This window comes from Sesamum indicum, linkage group LG6, assembly GCF_026168435.1.
Source record: "Sesamum indicum cultivar Baizhima isolate 11 linkage group LG6, ASM2616843v1, whole genome shotgun sequence".
In the NCBI taxonomy this organism is placed as follows: Eukaryota; Viridiplantae; Streptophyta; class Magnoliopsida; order Lamiales; family Pedaliaceae; genus Sesamum; species Sesamum indicum.
In genome coordinates this window covers 22,284,450-22,306,609 of record NC_142662.1, presented here as the reverse complement: position 1 = coordinate 22,306,609, position 22,160 = coordinate 22,284,450, and the positions used below count along the sequence as shown (strand labels likewise).

At 35.8% G+C, this 22,160-nt stretch overlaps 1 protein-coding gene and 1 long non-coding RNA gene across 2 annotated transcripts; both read left to right on the top strand.

Annotated features, from left to right (window-relative positions):
- Positions 1-821: 821 nt before the first annotated feature.
- LOC148787912 (uncharacterized) lies at positions 822-5,756 on the top strand. The gene is made up of 2 exons (XR_016065803.1): positions 822-1,416; positions 1,820-5,756. It is a non-coding gene; the product is annotated as an uncharacterized LOC148787912 (long non-coding RNA).
- Positions 5,757-8,940: 3,184 nt separating this feature from the next.
- LOC105163837 (uncharacterized) lies at positions 8,941-16,998 on the top strand. Its single transcript, XM_011082327.3, has 6 exons — positions 8,941-9,508; positions 10,922-11,101; positions 11,451-11,573; positions 13,278-13,481; positions 14,378-14,542; positions 16,220-16,998. Exons 1-6 carry the CDS (start codon positions 9,278-9,280, stop codon positions 16,595-16,597), a joined length of 1,281 nt encoding a protein of 426 aa, XP_011080629.1. The 5' UTR covers positions 8,941-9,277; the 3' UTR covers positions 16,598-16,998.
- Positions 16,999-22,160: the final 5,162 nt, after the last annotated feature.

Here is a 22,160-nt window from a genome sequence, read left to right as displayed (position 1 = left end):
ACCTTTTAACTTTTATTTATTTTTTATTAAAACGAACTGTATTTAAGTTAATTAACACACATTCACCAATCAAAAGGAGTTACTATACATCAATCCCACTTAATAATGAAAAAAAGGAAAAATGACAATTTTCGTCCATAACTTAGAGCTTTTGCATTTTGATCCCATTAATTACAAGATTCTCATTTTTGGTCATATAACTTCTTAAAAATAATACTTTTGGTCCCATAATACATTTTTATCATATATTTTAACAGAACATGAACGTGGTCTTTAGAATTTTACATTTTTGGTCCCATGTATTACAAAATTCTTACTTTTTTAGTCGCATAACTTTCAAACAGTAGTATTTTTGGTCCTACGCACTTAACTGTCAGACGACCTTTTCGTTCAATAGCTAACAGTAGGTGACATTTGACCAAAATTGTTATATTTTTAAAGTTATAGAACAAAAAATGAGAATTATATAATCATGATAATCAAAAGTGAAAAGACCCTAAATTATGGGATAAAAAATGCTATTCCCCTTAAAAAATTAATGACACAACTAAAAAAATGCTATTCCCCTTAATGACACAACTAAAAAAATAAAATATTATATGAAAAGAAGACATGATTCCTATGGAAAAAAATGAAAAAAATAAATATATCTATATATATATAATTGCACATCTCTTAATTAAATCTCCCCAAAATTATTTCCTAAAATATTCTTCACAAGAAAATCCAAAACAAAAATGGTGCATTCTTGAACCCTACAAGTGAATAGTTCTCCACATGTGAAATCCCATTCCCCAGACCAGGTTTAATTATGCAATGACCACTGCTAATTTGCCTACAACCTCTGACGAGAAAGAGAGAGAGAGACAGAGAGAGAGAGATCACACCAAAAGGAGTAATGGTCAAAGAATAGCCCACCACATCATGTTTTTCTCTTTCTCCTTTCCTCAAGAGAGAGGGGGAAGAGGGTTGGAAAGGAGGAGTCGGTGGTGCAGCCCTCGGCCCTTTATCCGTATGTGTATAAATACACATATTTCCCAGCTTTCTTGCAACTACAACATCATCACACCTTCTGAAAAGAAATCTCCTGAGGAAAGAAAAGAAAAGAAAAGTGGAAGGCCCCTTCAGTTCATTTTCGCTATCTCTTCTTTTATTTCCAGATTTCATAGAGATCTCTCCCCATCGCTTTCTCTATTTCTCTGACTCTCATAACGACAGCGACCCATCATCTCATCTCAACACTTCTTCTCCTCCGTGATTTCTGCAAACTGTTCCCACTACTGCCAGAATACTATGTCATCTACCTACTTTCTTGGTTGTTTTTCTACCTTTCAGTCACTGAATGGTTCTCCTGGTAGACGAAAGAGTTCATCTTTGTGGTGGGAACTTGCTTTATATTTCAAGAAAATATATTCAGTGAGTTCGGTAGCTCTAATCTTCTCTCCTTTGATCATGTCTTTACACATATATACATGTATTTGCTGTGTGTGCAATACATTTTCAAGATATCTTTCAATGGGGTTCAAATGTTATACTGCGTCTGATTTTCTCCTGAAAAATTTACACCCATTGCAGAAGAAATATATGTGTTAAGAAAATGGATTATATGCTCGTGAACTCACGTTGAATTTTGATTCTGGAGAGATAAATTTTCATGGATCTGAGTATATTGTCCTTTGTGATTTGATTATTTAGGATCTGACGTTTAAAGGGTTCTGTTCCTAGTGTTCTTTCCAGGGTTAGGGTTAGGGTTCATGCAAATTCTTGATTGCCTTATGACCAGGACTAATGGCTAACATAGGGTATTTTCTTTGATCAGGAGGATATTAGGTTTACTTCTATATATATTGTCTGCCCCAAACAAAATTCTGCAGTTCTTTCTCTACCTCGAGGCATTAATTAGTCTAGGGATGATCCAATTCTTCTGATGGGGTGAGACCCAGTTTCTCTTTTCACCTCTGTGATATTAATGTTCCAGAATATGTAGTATTCATTCCTCATAATTCCTAGTTAAGTATAAATCCTCAGTAAATTATCAGACATATATATACAATGTGACATAGTCATAGTTAAATTTCGAGAAAAAGGCGTGACAGATATTGCTGGTAGATGTCGTAATGTTCAGTTTGGCAATATACAACTAGCAATGTTGCAAGATATGGTGAGGTCTGCTACGATGTAAATCATTTGCTATGCTAGGGATGTCACGTTGTCGATTTTTAATCGGATTTACCTTAACTTAGACCATCTAGAATTGTTTCCCTTTCAGAGATGGCCTAAACCTGTTGCATAGTATTTGGCTGAGCAGACATATCGATGCCTCTTGTTACATTTTTGCTTGTCCAATGATTTACTGGTACGTGCATTTCTTAAGTGGCTCCGTGTTGTGGATGATGGTTTGAGAGAGCTTCCTTCAGCCCACTCATGGATATGTGAAGGGTCTGAATTTGCTGCCGTCTCATTCATTCAAACACAGTAGAGGAGTTGAGCTCGTTGCTACTGTGAATGTGTGAATGATGCGGGAGATAAATTTCACCCTATCCCTTCTCTGTGCTTGGACTGAAGGGAGCTCCCTTTGCTTGTCTTTTCAATGTGCTTCTTATTTCATTTATATATCATTAAACTTGGAATGCAGCTTCATAAGGGGATTTCCGGCATCTACATTCACTAATTATTATGAGTTGATAATTAAACAGGGTAGTGATACTCATTAAATGGTTTGTTCTATATAGTGACCAGTTCATAAAATCACCTTTCCAGCTTTTCTAACTCAATGAACGAGGATCCTTTTCCAGCTAGTCTTTTTCTCTCTTTTGTGGTAAATTTTTCTCTTTTACATTCTTTTGTATTAATTTTTATACACATAACGTGTATATATATTAAGGTGAAATAGAAAATTCAATAGAATTTGAAACAGAAAATTCAATCAAAATGTTCTTTTCCATTTTCACCTCCTTTTTTATTGGTATATTTGGACTTAAATTTAACATGTTTATCATATACTTACCAATATATTTCTCATTTGTTTTAATGAAGGGCTCCTATATATACATATAGTTAAACAAAGTAAGACAAACAAGCATCCAAGAATATCAACACCTCCAACACTAAAGTGAAAAATTCCCAGATAAAGTTAAGGTAAACTGACATGAAAAGTCTCTCCATTTGAGGAGAAACCAATGGTGGGAAGAGGGATTCTTTTTTCTTTGTTTTTCCCTGTCAATGACAGTGTATAGACCACTTTCTCTTTTTCTGCAGCCCTTTAAAGCTGTCACCACCATCTACATATATACTCTTCCATTCCCAGATAAATAAGTGCATGTACAGAACTTACATTTGTCCCATGTTTACACAAACAAGCATAGGTGTGTAATAATACATGAAAAACACACACACACACATGTGTGTGTGTATGCAGTTGCAGCTTTGTGGTGGTGTAGGGTTGAGCTAATCTAGTGGCTAGTTCACAAACTCCGGCTTGTGCCTAAAATGGTTTTTTGTGGGCAGCCTATGCTATGCTATCTTGGAACTTGAAGCTAATGCAATTATCTATTGGTGTTTGTCGACGTTCGTGCAGCCCTTTTCACTTAATTAATACACGACACACACAGTTGTGTCTGCGGCATGACAATTAGTTTATTCAAACCAGAATATCTTGTTTTTGCCCTAAGCCAAAAACCCTTAATTATTATTTTAAGTCCTCGGACGTGGGGGGAAGTTTGTGTGGAAAGTCTCTCCTCTCATCTGAGGATTCTATGCAGTTGGAGCAATAAAGAAATGGAGTTCATTGTGCGGATCGAGACCGCAAGTACGATGAGTTGTTTTATTTCCAACTCACTTGTCTGAGAAAAATCTCGTGTGGGATTGTGTATGGGGATGCTTCTGCTTTTATATATATTATAAAAAGATTTGAGTTGAGTTTAGTTGGGCTCGTCTGCTTGCTTGCGTGTGGCTTTTACGCATGGTGATCATGGTTTCTTTAAACGAGTCGAGTTGGGTTGGGTGGGGGAGTTTTCGGACTTGTATGCGAGTTTGAGTTTTCTTTTTTGGCGAACAAATCGAGTTGAGTTGAGTTGGGTTGGCTTGGATTCTAAATTTTTTGACTCATGTGTATGAATTTGTGTTTTTTCCTTTTCCATGTGAACGATTTGAGTTGAGTTGAGTTAGATTGGGTTGGATTCATTATATAAAAAATAGAAGATTAGTGATAAAGAAAATATTAAGTAATAATTTTATTATTATCACTAATTATATATATTTAGTGACAAAAATGTTTACTTTGTTATAATAATGAATATCATAAGTTTAGTAATTACTATTATTTTGTAATATTGTTATTAGGATAAATTAGTGATTAAAAAATGTGCACAAAATTGTGCTAAATATGATTAGTGACTCATTTATAGTGACAATTTAGTTATAACAAATAATAATTGTCACTATATTGTTACTATAGTCGTGTCACTAATTGTATTTAGTGATAATTTTGTACATGTTTTTTGTCACTAATAAGTATAAGTTTAGAATTTTCACTCAATAGTTTGTGGGGGTAATGATACTTTTCGTCACATAACTTAGATTTTTTCATTTTTGGTCTCATTGGTTATGGTATTATTGTTATTTTTGCCCCTATAACTTTTAAAAAATAGTACTTTTGGTCTCATGACACATTTTTATATATATTTTAATGGAATATTACGTGGCTATTACAGCTTTTACACTTTTCAATCTTATATGTTGGGAATTCTCACTTTTGGTCCAATAACTTTAAAAAAGTAGCATCTTCGGTCTCATGCATTTAACAACCACGTATGCTTTTTTGTTAAACATCTAACAAACAGGTGTCATGGGACCAAAATTGATATTTTTTTTAATATTATAGGATCAAAAGTGAGAATCCTGTAAATAATGAATCAAAGGTGGAAACGCTCTAAGTTATAGGACGAAAAATGACATTTTTTTCATAATTTGTCAATAATATCATATTTTCTTGTAGTGATTATACATCTTTGGATTTTTATATGAATATGAATATGAATTTGAATTTATTGGTTTATGAATGTGATATGCATAAAAATAGGTTGGCCCAAAGAGGCCACGCGATCCAAAATAAGAAAGAAAAAAGAGGCTTTTAACATCTTAAAAGGCCTAAGAGGGCCAAACAAACGGCCTTGGCGGGGTGCCCAAGAAAACACATTAGCAAAGGAAGGAGGTTGAAGGTATTTTCCTAATCGGGTTATGATCAAAGCTCGATAAATATTCGGTCCGAATGGCTCACACATGTGGCAGTTCACTCTTCACGTGGCATCTCATCAACCTAGAGGTCAACATCTACATTGAACCACATCAGCCCTAGGAGGACCCACCCTCCTTGACAACTAGGTTAGCCTAGAAGAAGGGAGGCATCTCCAAAGACCCAAGATTCCTAAATCTAGGACTCACTGCAAAAGAGGAGTCCACGCATGAAAGGAGTCCTTTCTATGCAAAGACGTGTTTGTTGTTAACTGATCAGTTGAAGATAAAATCGAATCCTACTTTATCTTCACATATTTCGCCTCATTTTCTGAGAATAAATGAGGTCTGCAGAGTTCCAACCTAGGGGGACGCCCTATATATATAGGTGCAGTCCTCCAATAGGGACACCTTCAATCCCTCTATGGAGACACCCTCCAGAATCTAGAAAACTACTTATATTTTTGCTTTAACATTCGAATTGCACTATTAGCACAATTTATCTCATGAAATTGCTTACTCTATCACGACTTCTCATTACATTTTATTTCTTAGGATCATTTTTCTCCTAAATCCAAAGCTAATTTGTGCGTCGGAGTGCTAACGACTTTCTTGCACGTCCCCGATTCAGGATTTGTATTTGCTTCGGTCCAAACTTTGAACATAGTCCATATCAATTGAATTTGTGCTTTTTTTGGCCGCATCATAATGAAAGTGAACATTTTAATTTAAATTAAATTTGGCTAAATTTAAATTAATTATATGATAAATAGTTCCTATAAGAATTTTCCATCAGATTGTAGGTTTAGTTAGGTAAGGTGTGGATGGGATAAATTGTAGGCCTTGCAAAATGGTACTCTATGCCTGGGTTTTGTTTTCATTCCCTATCTTCATTTTTTTTTAATGAAAAATACGTATTAATAATTTTGTATATGGTTTTGTTTTGGGAATATAAATATATTTGGATTTAGTTGTGTTGAAATTAATATTTTTTTATTTGAATAATTTAAAGTGATAGTTTTATTTTGTAGTCGGATGATTTGTGTATTTTTTTTTATTTTAAAAAATTGATAATAATATTTTTTATTAACTCAGAGACGGCATGTCAATTCACTGTGAGAAGAATATATTATAAATTTATTCAGTATATAAGATTGAAATGAGAATAATGATGAAAAGAAATTAAATAAACAAACATTCTTTCTATTTAGGATTTTGAAAATTAAAAATTGAGCATGAAAATTAAATCAAAGTTGAGTTGCATCTTATGTCCCAAATGCTGCCAGTGACAAGTCCTAAATTAGAAATAAGATGTGAAATGACTTCACATATGTGCCCGGAAGATATATTTTAGAATTTGTTGAGAATTGGTTTAGGGTTTAATGACGATAAATGTATATATATATATATATATATATATTATGGTTGAATCTAATTGAAATCTCAGGTAGATCAATTATATATGATGTAATTGAACAAGTAGTAATTCTTGAACGGTTCCAACAAAATCCTACATTTTGCAAGATCTCCATATTTCTCGAAAAGGAAATTAATTTTCAATAAGAGAAGTTCTTATATGAAAAGCAAAATTTGACTGCCAAATTGGCTAAAGCTATTGCCAAGGATTTGTTTGATTCGAAATTTCCTAAGGTTAGTACAAAAGAAATGTACGAGAAGTCATTTATTAATTTTAAATCTGTATATAGCATAAAGGCTGCGAAACAAATTTTACCATTAGTTTTAGATCAGCAAACATTGCATTTGTTTTCAAAGTCTTTAATCACTAAGCATGTTAAGAATTAATAATAACAACTACACAAACTATCTACACCCACCATAAGCGTCAACATAATCTACACAAATTATATCTATATTTTGAAAAATTACACATACAGTCCTCTCTCGAAGAAATAATAATAAAAATATTACACAAAATATCAATATTTTTTTATTGTCAATGGTGATTTTTATAATTATAAAAAAATAAAAATAATTTAAAATTTTGACGGAACAAAATAGAAAACCTTTAATCAGACTTCGTTGCGTCAATTTTGTAACTTATAGGACTAAATAAATTAAATGGCATTCAAAGGACTAAAACTAATTGGAAAAAAATTAAAGGATCAAAAAAATAATTTTTCCTAAAAATTATAAAGTTTGAACAAGTTCATGTAATAAAAAATTATGATAATTCAATTTCTTTTTAGGGATTGTAATGAATATATTTTAAAGGGGCTAAATGATAAGAGAATTTCGTTCTAAAAATTATGATCAATGTTATTGAGGGGGGAATTTTATTACGTTTTATACTCTAGGCAGGTGAATGCAATAGTACGTATACTTGAGAGGTGGAGAATGTAATTAACCCTTTTATATATATATGTCTTGTAGTTTTTCAAATTTGTAATTTTGTTTAGAGTTAATTACACTTAAACGCTTTTTCAAAATGCAAAATTACATGTACTTCTCATATGAGAATTCTCAGTTTCTCACTAACCTTGGGTTTGGATAGAAGTATCGATGTCAGCAAATAGATTATATAAATTTTTAATTTTATCCCTTATTCAATATTCTCCTAGTAATATTTTTGGGATAATTATACGGTCCTCCTCTGAAATTTGGTGTAATTACACATAATTGTTCTATAATTTGAAAAATTACATTTAGTTTATATAGTTGTTTGTTTCTGTTTAACAAATAGATCCCTCTGTCAGTCAAAATTTATTGAATTTGTTGATATTAGCAAAAAAAATTGAACGTAAATTCATATGTATCTCGATTGGCTTATTGAAGGGGATAACTATTAATGGAGAATTCTCAAATGGGGTATAAGTGTAATTAACTCTTTTTGATGAAAAAACTATAATATTTGATGTAATGACATTTTATAGAAGATTAATAAAGATATTCATTTTTTTTTCTAATTTTCCCCTTATTATTAGAATATTTTGTCTATTGGGATTTATATTTTATTATTCAAGACTTTAATAAAATATATTTTAGAGATGATCAACTATTTACAATTTCTCTCAAAGAAAAAAGAAATAATTACACTCTTATTTCCCGAGTTTTGATGTAATTATACGTAAAATCTGTGGTTTGGGAAATGACATCTACCACCCCAAAGGTTTGCTTCTGTCTATAAATAAGTTAATCAATTAGTTAAAATTCACTGAACTTGCTTATATTAACCAAAAAAATCGCAAAAGATCTATATTTATCCATAATTGACTTATTACTGATTTATTGCAGGTCAAATAGATCTTTTTATAATCAAATTACCCTCATACGTCTTCGCATGTTAATGCATGTGATGAAGTATAACTTCGGCACTATAAGGGTAGTTTAGTCAGTAAAAAAATATTTAACCTGCTATAAGTCAGTATTAAGTCAATTGAAAGTAAAAATATCAGTCTCAATCAATCTTTTTGCTAATATCAATAAATCAGTGGATTTTGACTAATAAAGGGACTTATTTGTTAGATAATCGCAAATCTAAAGAATGCTAGATATAATTTTATAAATCATAAATATACATGTAATTATACCAAATCCCATATAAAGTTTAATTATCCCAGGAAAAGAACTATTTACAATTACATTTAAAAGATGAAGATGGAGAATGGGATGAAAATAAATGATGAGCAACTAATAATGAAATTTGGCGTTTGTTTTAATGTGGAAGGTAATAAGTAGCCCATTTGATAGTTGTGTTCAACCCAAAGAATCAGATCCAGATTCTTAGAATAGTGCAGAACGTGAACATAACGAAACTGAACTCAACTTTCGCTGGCGTTGACACTCCGCTTTTCGGCTTCCCTTCTTTCCTCCCGGGAAACAAGAAACCCACAAATCTCTCTCAATCCAATTATCAAAAACACAAGAATGGGAGTGTGAGTCAAAGCGGAATTTGAAAGGAGAAGGAAAACCGTAAATTCATTTCAACTGCTTTTCCAAACCGCCCAGAACTGAAGAATCTATATACAATCACGCCGTTCATAAAGGAAAAGAACACAGATTTTTCCGATTCGGATTCCGGTGAAGTATGGCTTACAGGAGGAGGCAGCAAGTTGGGAGGGGTGATTCCCTTTACGCGTATAATTACGATTCGAGCCCTCCGCCGGCGGCCGATAGCTCCTCGTCTTCGTCTTCTGCATCCTCGCTCGCCACTAAAGCCATCAGAGCTTCGTCGGCGTACTGGGATTCTTCGCTGTCCTCGGTCTACGAACAATCTGCTCTCCATTCTCCACGTGGTTCAACTCCTTCCTCTGCTAAGGTATCTTTTAGCCCCCCGCCCCCCCCAACCCCCATTTTCATTTCATGTTTTTATTAAGTATGTCAGATTTATTGTGAAGTGGAAGTTTTCTGTTTTGGTCTTGGTTGCCAATCTGTTTTATGCTACTTGTCTTGTGATCTATGATGCATTGTGGAAATTGCAGTTTACTGTAAGATGAATTAGATGATCTTCGCCCTTGATACAATTACATTCTGAAAAGTTTTGGGGATGGTTTGGATTTCTAGTCAGTTGCTTAGCCATGGATTTGGCTCCCGATTGCTTTTTGAAGGATGTATTTTCTGGAAAAATTAAGTAGGTTTAGAAGGATTATAGTTGAAGCGAGTTGGTGGGATCTGGATTTTGGGGATGAGGGAGGATATAATAGGATTGACATTGGATTGTTAATATTGTGGTTTAGGTTTTCAGGGAAATGGGAAGGGTTGAACTGGGGTGTTTCCCCTGCCGCACTGCCAGATCTTGTCGATTTGATAATTTGCATTAATTTTGTTTATATATAGTTAAAAGTTCAAAAAAAGTTGTCTGCATCTTTTTGAGTTATTCTTAGTTATTAAGTGGGTTCGGAGAGATTAAAGGGTTTGATTGGTGTGTTTCTAGTTCAAGGCAGGTGTGTGTGGGATTTGGTGGGTTACTGAGGGTTTCAGCCAGACCTAGACTGTTGACATCCCTATGTTTGACAGCCTCATTACCACTATTGAGACTTCTACAGGAAGAGCAGTTGGTGTTTTTGGCGTATCGTGCAAAGTACTCCTCATTGTGCACTACCTTTTGGTTGCACTGAAGATGTTCCAACGATGTCCTTATTTTAGCAACTGATATTGTAACATTTCATTTGAACTAAGAAAGTTCAAAATGAAAAATGTTTTCTTGTTTGCTTTGGTCCATAAGAAATGTTATAAACTGCGATCGGTTCACCCTTATGCCAATTCCTGACTTCATGGATGAGTGTGAGAGGCTGGAATTTCACCCTCCAGAGTCTTTCTCCCACCCATACTCACACGAAACCTCATCAGCTCCTCTTTGCGTAGGTTATTAATATGATCTGTCTCCATCTTTCTCATTTTCTATCATATGCATATGTATGTCAGTCCTCTTCTGCTTCTCCATGTGGATAACTGAATTTTTTTAGATTATGCTTGATAAATTGCAATTTATGAAATAGAGGATGCATCAAATGATTGATGATATAGGGACATGAATGGATCCAAATTTGTCTAATCCTAGTCGCTTTTTGTTGAACTAGTTCATGCATTTAGTGGAAAAGGATTTGGATTTAACAAAATCCTGTATGAATTTGACCATTCTCTGGTGCTGTGTGGATAGTACATGGACTGTACATATTCTCTAGGTCATCTTCTACAGTGGTGTAGTAATATTGTCGTTTATGGAATATAGGATTCATCCATCTATGACCATCCACCAAAGAAGAACATGAATGACTCTAAGCAAGGATTCTGGGGGGTGCTAGCTCGGAAAGCTAAATCGATTATTGATGATGATGGTAATATGGCTCGACCACATGAAACTCCTGGAGGGACAACACTTCATACCTCTAATAGAAGCAAAACAGATCAGGTATGAAATTGTTTATTGATATGTTGTTGATTGCATTTTGTTAAGTGATTTGATCATTTTGACCAGAATGAAAATCACAAATTGCATTCTATTGTATGAGGATAGAAGTTGCAGTAATAATTTTCTATTGTATGAGGATAGAAGTTGCAGTAATAATTTCTATTCTATGGAACGTCTATTTTTAATTTTTCCTATTCCAAATGTTGTCCAAATTTACTTTACATGGAAGATTTATTCTGATCAACTTTTCTGCTGTTAGCTATCAAAATAATCCACTTTTCATTTGGCAATACTATCTTTTGTTGTGATGCTTCCAGTTAAACTTATTTTTGTTTTTCTTAATTTGCAGTACGATAGCAAATATGACTCTCCGGGCCGTCAAAAGAAAGATGGTCCTGCATTACAGAAGGGATTAGATGCAATTGCATCATCGCTTAATTACATTGGCGGCACCATTGGCAATGCTCTTGAGGTTGGCTTCTAAATGTTCTCTTGTTCCCTTCTCTTTTGGAATCAATGGGACTGTTGTTTTGAGCTTTTTAAGAATCCATTTTCGCTTTTCGATGGGGATCTCTCCATTAGCCGATAATCATGAATAATTAATGAGATAGCATCATGCTTAAGTGCTGCTATGGCCAATTTCTGAGATAACTGATTTCCTATTCCACCATGTTATCTGGTTTTTTTTGTGGAGTGACTGATCCAGAACTGAAATTTTGGGGTCAAGTTGTTCTAGTAAGGAAGTTTGCTTAACTTTTAACAAAGGTACAACTTTAATCAAATTTAATTTAAAAACAATAAAATTATAGAAGTATAACCATAAACATGCTTTTAGCAAATAACTATATTAACTTAAAATCATTTGCCTTTACTAATTTTATTGGTGTGATGCACATCACTGCTTCATAATATATAATTTATCATGAAGTCCACAGCAAATCTTTCATGCGTTTGTCCCTTCCAAGCTTTTGAAGATCAGGACTGTTAACCTTGGAAAAGTTTGCATTGGGCGCCCAAAAAAACCATTTTCTATAGAACCCTATACAGGTGTACATATTACACCAGAACCCCCTCCCAACCACGGACCACCCAGAGGCTCCATGTGGTTGTAGAAGAATAGTAATAAGGCTAGCACTTCCACGCCTAAATGCCTTATATGTTATGCCTTTTGGTTTCAAGCAATATCAGTCCATATTAGTAGTCAACAAGGTCTTGATGTTAGAATTAGGAGTTATCAGTATGGTTTTAACTATTTATGGCAAAAACAATTGAGAGAATGTATATCTATACTAATATATAAGAAAAAGACCTTTTTATATCATAGATGGCGGTTATGACGCCGCAGCACCAATTTTATTGTTATGCCGATAATACCCCTAAATTAATTTTCTTTTGTTGCTTTCTTTCTTTTCTTTTTTATTTCTTTTTTGGAAATGTGATGTGTTAGTCTATATATATTTTTTATTATTTATAATATTTTAAAACGTGAAATTTTATTTATAATCGCATGCAGGGACGGCGTGCTATGATGACTAGTGTATATATATATATATATACCTGAGTCTTGTTAGCCCTCGTTCTTGAGAATCTGATTTGTAGATGCCCTTTATAAAAATGGCAAGTAAAATGTGTAGCTACATTTTGATAACATTAATCTTCTTGTACCCTCTTTTCTGATTACCGATTTGCTGTTACTGCTAATGCACTGCTTATACTTCTTCTGGAAGGAGTGTGGGGAAGGTCAATACCTGCAGGACAAAGTGACATTTCATTTGGACAGGATTTGCCTTTTAATTTGGGAAAACTCTTAACTCAAAGATTGGCTTACCTATAAGGGTATAGCGAAGTTTTATTTATTTATTTATTTTTTTTTTTTTATAAGGGTATAGGGAAGTTGTATGATGTTAGTTTTGAGTTTTTATTGTGAAATAATTTCAGAATTATGTACTCTAGTCCTGTTTAGTAGCCATGTCGAGAGGATATGAGTACATAAGTTTATCACGGAAGCCTCAAATGTTATGATGCCATAACAAGAAATAAAATTAAAAACAATCTGAACTTTGATAGTTCTTTGCAATTATTTGCAAGTGTCTGGAAACATATTATTCGACTGTCTACTTATCCTATATTTTATTCTTTTGACAATATTGATGCTGTACACTGTGGCTCTTTCCAGGAGGGTATCACAGCAGTGGAGAACCGTACTGCAGACATAATTCAAGAGACTCGTAAGATTCAAATAAGGAAGAAGAGTGGTAGCTCCAGATCACCGAACGAGGCTTCAAATCTCAGTAGCTTGAGACAACCACCTACTACGCAGACTAATATACAACCTCAGATGCATGCTGATTTGGAAACGCAGCTGAAGGCATCTCGCGACGTAAGGTTGCAACTGTGTTGCATCAGTGTTAAAGCACAACTATTTTACGCACTGTCTTGGTTTTTTATCTTTATTTTATTTCATTTAGTTTTCTTCTAACAATATGAACCCATAATGTATGTATGAAATGAGCTAACAGCATCTGATTTTAAGGAAATTGGTGTTTTAGTCATAAATAAATTATTTGAACACTGTAGTGACATAGATTCATAGGAAATAAAGGATGCTAAAACAAGTGAGAATAAGGATCTTATGTAGACGTTCTAGAACCTGTTAAACTGTTCGGTGAGATGTAGGAAAACAAGATGTAAGGAAAAAAAGCAGTCACAGGGTGGCTGCCCCCTGTCTTAGTCCCAGAAATGCTTTGCCTCAATGCAAGAAAACACTTAATTGAACATATCCTTTTTTGGGTTATAGCACAAACATCTTTAAAGGGTCAGCCATTAAGTCAATAAAACCCAATGATACCAAGGGTCAAAAATATTTTACTGGGACTTCTGTGCTGAGATGACTATTAAGCATGTAAAACTTGCTGTACAATAAGTTCAGGAAAGCATGCAATGGTGGTTGGAGATGTACTTACCATGTTTTCTTTAATCTTCTATCTTTGTGTCAGTCAAAATGCTTCTGCTTCTGGTCCTACCGATTGACATTTATAAAATAAGGTCAGCTTGCATCCATTGGAAGTTATACAGTGTTAGACTTTCCTTTATGTTTCTGAAGCCTCACCGCTCTGCTTGTTTTGGTGGTAATAATATAAAGAACTGAGCAGATGCTTTTGGTAGAAAAAGCATCTGAGCTATGATACTCAAGATGTAGCTGCATGGCTCATTCTTATGAAGTTAGAATTTTTTTTATTTCTTGAATGCATGATAGTCATTTGTTGCAAACCTCAGGTTGCGATGGCAATGGCTGCTAAAGCAAAACTTCTACTGAGAGAGCTGAAGACAGTCAAGGCTGACCTGGCGTTTGCAAAGGAGCGTTGTGCTCAGCTTGAAGAAGAAAACAAAGTCCTCAGAGAGAGCCGTGACAATGGAGACAACCCTGAAGATGATGATTTGGTGAGTAATCTCTCTCTCCTGAAAGAGAACGAGACTTTCTCTACTGTTCTTACCCTTGAAAATGAAGATGAAAAATCTGAATGTCATGGTCGGTCTCTTTCCGTATCACTGATCTTTGATGTCCACTTTAATTGCATTTTACATCAGAATTAATGGCAGCTTTAATTATAGCTTTCTAAGACGCATTACAAATATGTTTATTGTGTATGGAGATATCTTACATCCATCAAACTTCTTTGGATATCTCCTTGTCTGGATATAGCAGAAGTATGAAGTGTTTGATGTGTCAATATGTGGTAAATTGGAGATACTAAGGATTATTGGGAAAGTCTCTGAGAAGTTCTTTAACTTAGGGTGTTTGGCTAGGCTTGCTTGAACATCTTATATGCTCCTACATCTTGGAAAATAAGATCCTAAAACGTTTGGATAAAATAAGATGATAAACCTTATAATATGTTTTCACATCTTATAAGATGTTACTATGTTTGGCATAATAAAATCTTTATATCGGGAAAATGACCAAAACTGGACATGATACCGTTAGAGTCAAATAAGTAGCTATTTTTTTGTTGTATCTAAATCTTTTGGAATTACTTTTGGTTAGCATTAAACTAATACTTCCAAATCATGAAATTTTAGATAACCTTTCTGCATGTTAATGTCGGACATGTTATTCCTCCAGGATTACCTAAAACATTAATTTCAAAATTTCCTGGTGGATGTAGTTAAGTGATTTTGCTGAAATATATATCAAAATCATTTGAGATGATTGTCCGTCAATATTTTGTGAATGATTAACACTCAAGTTGCCTACTGATAATGCTCATTGCTAATTGGTTTTTACGAATCTTTATCTTTATTTGTTTTTTAGAGGAAATCTTACCATATTTTAGGCAATTTCTTTTTTAACAAGTTTCTCGAAGTCTGCTACAAGATCCAATTTACATGCAAATTTGTCCAATGAAACCACAAATCGAATTTATGTACATATTTGTCAAGTAGCATTGTGATATCAAATTTATATATATTTTTTGTCATTTTTTTCTATAAAATTGTATACAGATTACCTTGTTATTGGCATTTATCTATTTCAAAACTCCTGAGTTAACAGGTGATGGCCATTCTTTGATTTAGTGGTCTTGTTAATAATTATTATTTCAGTATCATGGCTGAACCCATGACCTAACCGACATTTTGATATAGAAATATCTGCTTGTGTATATAATTGGCTTTCATTTGTGTATGTGTGGCCTATTGTTTTCAACCAAGAGAATTTATTTAGTTAACAAAAATTATGCTGAGGGGAGGGGAAAAAAGAAAAGGAAGGTCATCTGCTTGCCAGAACTGTAAATCAGGGAGATGCAAAGAGATTAACTTTCCTGTTTCCTTTTGTCCTACTTTATGTTTGAGACCCATTGTCGGAGTAGAATTTTTAGTCACTGTTGGTATAGGCATATCATGTCTCTAACTTTGGCGATGAACATGTATCTTTTTTCTTTGTGATGACATTGAAATCCACTATTGACCGGCAATTATTTCTCTTTTATGGTCTGTGCCTGCTCTTTATGGTCCTGTTCTCTCTTTCTCCAAAGAATATGCTTAAGTTTACTGTGGACCTGTTTCCAACTTACTCATTAAATACGTATTTAATTAGTTGTTTACTGTGTTCCATATCAGATAAGGCTTCAGCTTGAATCTCTTTTGGCTGAGAAAGCTCGTCTTGCACAAGAGAATTCAGTCTATGCACGGGAGAACCGTTTCCTGAGGGAGATTGTTGAGTACCACCAGCTCACCATGCAAGACGTAGTGTATCTGGATGAAGGCACTGAAGAGGTCTCGGAGGTCTACCCCATCAAGATAACTACAGCGCACAATACGCAGTCCTTTGGCACAATGTCTGCAGGCTCTCCTACCCCAACAATTCCCCAAGGTGCAGTTCCCCAGAGTGTCTCTCTTGGTTCCATGCCATCCCTAGAGCTCAAAGAGGTTCCCGAAACTGTCAACACAGTAAACCCTTATGTCCAAATGCCAGCAGAAGATGTTAGAAGACATTAACTGGAATTGGTGGCACTGATTGGATTTTCATTCCATTTGAAAAGGTTTGAAGTTGTGTCGGTATTGGTTGCTTATTTGTTTGTAAAGTTGGTATTCATCGGCTGTTTACTCACAATTTTTTGCTGTAAATTATTCTATTGCTGATAATCTCATCCCACCAATGTATCTTCGGTTTAAGATGAAAGGGCTAAAAGGGTCCCCGTACGCAGTCATGTTGTAATATCTTCTTTTCTTTCTTCTTGGTACTTTTTTCTGTTTCCAGGCCCCACTGTAAGCTTAGCTTGTGCTTCATTCCCCACAGTGTGATACTGCTGACTGAGAACTGTATATTAATCACAGATCTACTTCTCTTAATCTTGTGTGACAGCAATGAAGGTAATTATAGCTATAATGTTTACTCATTTTGTGTTTGCACAGTCTGGATTCTTTATGACTAACCACTGTTTAATCTTATATATAATTTCATCTGTTAGTATACAAACCTTGTTGCTGTGAGCGTGTTATAGTTTGTGGGCCAAGTAGTTTTACCACATAGGATAAAAGATGTTTGAGCAATTATGTTACCTTTTTACATCTAAAGTTGGCAATCTCATCTCAAAAGTTTAAATTGTCTTTCTACTGCTTTTTTGCCTTTTTCTGGAACAGTGAAAAGCAGCAACAAGAACCGAAAAGTGGGTCTTGACATGTTGAAATAGTAATTTGTCTTTTTCTTTTTTCAAATTTTAATAGAAAATCGAGAAAATAAGTGTAGGATACTTCACAAATTGGAAAATTGTGGACGAATGTGCTTGTGTTTTTTGTATCAGTCCGAGTCCTTGTAAGTGACCTACTATTACCAAAACCTGAGGCTTAATTATGTAAAAATCAACATATAGGTCATGTTTAATCCTACCAAAAGCATTTGAGCCCACATAATAATTATGGTAATATTCGACTTTAACCTCTCTAAATTACAATGATTATAGCAATATTCGACTTTAACCTCTTTGAATTATAATGATTTGTAGAGAGATTGATAGTCGTGGAGAAGCGAATCTTGATGATGGACAAAAGAAATCCTTATTTTGCAATAAGGGTGTGTATTAGGTTTTCAATTTTTCTCAATGTTAAGGGTAAAATATTAAAATTGCTATCTCGTGGTAGCTCAAATAACTAAATGGTGAATGCAAAGTTCTACATTTATGGGTTTGAATCTTCAAAGATGTGTGGGTACTCATCTAATTTTATCTAAACTTATTATTGATGCATGCAAAAGCCGCACTTTTGATGAAATTTTGGACTTGAGATCTTCTAGGCCAAATTCCGCCATAAGGCGGAAGTGGGACCTGCAAAAGAAATGCACTCCGACGCAAGTTAATACACATTTTTAAAATGATAAAATTAAAAAAGAAATATATAGTAATGAAATGGCGTGCAATAATGTGAAAATGATTAAGAAATTTGTGCTAGAAAAAATGCTTGTGTGAGTAGTAAAATGTTACCCTTGATTGCGGGGTCAAACCAGCTTTGATTGTTGAAGTCCCCCAACAAGTAAAGAGTCTCGTCCCCCAGGGAGTTGGGGAGGTAGTTGTTGCGGATAGGCCCCCTCAAAATTTGATATTATTTAGAGAGGTCTAAGAGAGTCCGACCTCGTTGGGGGAGATCAAGACGGGATAGGAGTTTTGCTGACCGTATTCCAATTTCCTAGGGTGGTTGGCAACATGTAAGGCCTCATGGGGTCCTTGTTGTATTCCACGTATACTTCCTTGTGACCTTTGCCCAAATAATCTACCATCACCTGGGCAAATGTCCTTCTGGCGGATAGAGTGGCATTGAACCCCCTGCCCCCTTGGATCTATAGACTCCCTCCTTGGGCTTTGTCCTCCTTGGCCCTAGTTAAATCCACACACATCCTCGATTTGTCCCTGGCTTGGGGACTAACACTATGTTGGATAGTCATTCAGGGAATTGGACTTCTTTAATGTGTCCAGCTCTTAGAAGCTTGCTTACTTCAGCCTGAATGATTTTATCTTTCTTGGGTCTAAATTGTCTCTTTTTTGTTTCGCCAACTTCACGGAAGGATCTATCTTGATATAGTGTGTAATTACCTTAGGGTCTATCCCCTCCAAGTCCTAAGGAGTTCAGGCAAATATATCAGCATTTCATTGGAGGCATCCAATCAAATATTCTTTGATTTGTCCTTGCATTTGAGACCTAATACGAGTGATCTTTTCAGGATCCCCTAATATTAACTCCAGGATGAGTTCTTTCGCATGATATACTTTAGCAGGATGTTCCCCCTTGGAACTTGGCTCTTTTGGGGGCGTTAGGCCCTTTCCTTGCCGCTTGCGGGACTGTTACTATGAAATGCATTTGAGCCCACATAATAACTAGTGGCAATATTTATCTTTCATCTCTCTAGATTACAATGATTGGTAGAGAAATTGTAAGTCGTGCAAAAAGGATTCTTAACGATGGACAAAAGAAGTCATTATTTTGCAATAAGGAGCATATTAGGTTTTCAATTTTTCTCAATGTTAAGGGTAAAATATTAAATTGTTTATCTCTCGAAAGGTTAAATAACTAAATGGTGAATGCAAAGTTCTTCATTTTATGGGTTTGAAGAGCACCTTATGTGACGAATATGTTCGAAGGAAGCCAGGAATGTTGGGTTCTTAAGTATTATTGCGAAGAGTAACCCAGAAGAGAAAGGATACGAAAAGGGAAAGCATGCAGATTGAAATATTCATTCAAGGATCTCGAAGGGAAATCTTACAAGGACGAAAAGAACCACGAGGACTACTTTGGGGACCTACGAATAAGAGAGCAAGTTCGGAGCTACTGGAAAATCTACAAGGTAGGGAGGTAGGTTACGAAGAGACATGAAGACCTACAAAGAGCGATTGAAAGGGTCTACGAGGACAAAGGGAAGCATTGAAGGAATAAGTTGGAAACCTATGTTGGAACGCAAGATCAAAACAACAAATGAAGAACACAGCAATTGGGAGAAGAATGATTTCTCCATTCTCAGTTAATGAAGCTCTGTTGAATCTCTGTTACAGCAGAAGACTTAGACTGATACAACGTATATATGACACTTCACTAAACCACCTAATAACCAACTAACAGAAAAATTAACTACTTGGCCCAATAGGAATACAAATAAATGACGTAGCACTCCACACAAGCAACTTATCAACATTACATCAGTAATACAAAAAACGTGTTTCTATCATGCACTTTTCAGCCTGTATCTAAGACTCCAATAGCTTCTTCATCATCACCAGCCTGTTTGGACTTCAACTTCTGCTGCTGCATTTCATGGTGCTGCCGCTGCTGCTGGTTACTAACTTCAACATCCCCCCCACAAGTGGGACTGGGATCAAAAGAGACAAGGCCCAACTTGGAGATGAGTAATAAGAATGATTTTAAAGGCAGAGATTTGGTAAAAATATCCGCTAACTGCTGAATGCCAGGAACAAAGGAAGGTGACACAAAACCATCCTTGTAAGCATCCCGAACAAGATGACAGTCCAATTCGATGTGTTTAGTACGCTCGTGGAAGACCGGATTTGCCATGATATGTAATGCAGCCTTATTATCACAATATAAGTCAATGGGAAGAGAGACAGGAACATCAAAATCAGACAGTATATAGGAAATCCACCGAAGTTCACAAACCGTCGAAGCCAAGCTCCTGTATTCCGATTCTGCGGTAGACCTCGAAACAGTCGTTTGTTTCTTAGTCTTCCACGACACCAACGCATCGCCAAGGAAAATGCAATACCCAGTGAGAGACCGGCGAGAGTCTAGACACGATGCCCAATCGGCATCACAGAATGCACGAACAGTGAATGTGTTTGAAGCTGGAAAATATAGTCCCTTAGAAGGACACCCCTTCAGGTACCGGACCACATGTAACGCAGCTCTCCAATGCGACTCACAAGGTTGATTAAGGTACTGGCTGAGCTGCTGCACCGGATAAGAGATATCCGGCCGAGAGAATCCCAAATAAAGCAAACGCCCAACAAGCCTTCGATAAGAGTCAGGCCGAGAAAACAGAGGACCAGAACCTGCAGCTAGTTTCAATCCTGAAGGAAAAGGAGTCGAGGCAGATTTAGCTTGAAGAAGACCAGTGTCCTTCACTATATCCAATACATACTTGGTTTGAGCAATGTACAATCCTGAAGAACTCCGTGCTATCTCAAGTCCAAGGAAATACCGGGCATCCCCCAAATCTTTGATAGTGAATAGGCTGTGAAGATAGTGCTTAACCTCAGCAATTTCAGCAATGGAAGGCCCCGTGATGAGAATATCGTCTACATAAACCAGTAAGGCCATGAGACCTGAAGAAGAAGGTTTCACAAATAAACAGTGATCATGTACCGACTGAGTAAAACCATATGAAGTAAGCGTTAAGGTAAACTCGGCATTCCATTGCCGGGAGGCCTGTTTAAGGCCGTACAATGAGCGTTGTAACTTGCACACCGTATTGGAAGGGACAGTGTATCCTTCAGGAGGCAACATATATATATCTTCCTCGATATACCCATGGAGGAACGCGTTATTTATATCGAGCTGCTGAATAGGCCATGCACGAGCAGCAGCAATGGCAAGGAAAATCCGCAGAGTCACAGATTTTGCAACCGGCGAGAAGCTATCCGTGTAATCAACGCCTTCTATTTGACTGAACCCCTTCGCCACCAAACGTGCCTTATGCCTCTCCACCGTACCATCCGCCCGAAGTTTGGTCTTAAAGACCCATTTGCACCCAATGGCACGTTTGCCTGCTGGTAAAGGAGAAAGCTTCCAAGTATTGTTAGCTTCCAAGGCCTTCAACTCTGTATCCATGGCCTCTCTCCATTCTCTGTGTTTCACAGCTTCAGAAAAAGACACGGGCTCCTGCAAAACAGACAAGGAGGCTACAAACGACATATATGCAGGGGTATGTGAATGCAGTGAAGAGGGGTGACTGGTAGAACAGACAAAATCATTTAACCAAGTAGGCGGATGGGAAATTCTGGTAGAGCGTCTGAGTGAAGGTGTAGCTGCAGGAACAATTTCTGAGGTTGGAATAGATGGTTCAAATGATGAAGGAGTGTTTGGAGGTTCTGCTAGAGTGCAAGTAGGGAGATCAATAGATGGATGAATCACCGGGAGAGGGCAAGGTGAAGGCTGATCCTGCGAAACAGAGTAAGGGAATATGTCTTCATAAAACTGGACATCTCGAGACACAATGATATGATTGTTGTCCATGTCATACAGTTTATAGCCCTTTTGTGTCATCATATATCCTAAGAGAACACACTTACTGGCTCTAGGATGGAACTTAGACTTGTGAGGATCAACATTGGTGGCAAAACACAGGCTTCCAAAGGTACGAATATGGTGATAGGTTGGGGAATTTCCAGTAAGTTTTTCGAAGGGTGTTTTCCATTGAAGGATTTTGGAGGGTGTTCTATTGATTAGGTAGGTTGCAGTGAGTATAGAATCGGCCCAAAATTTCAGAGGCATTGATGCCTGAAAAAGCAAAGCTCGAGCCACATTCAAAAGCTGCCTATGCTTGCGTTTTACTCTCCCATTT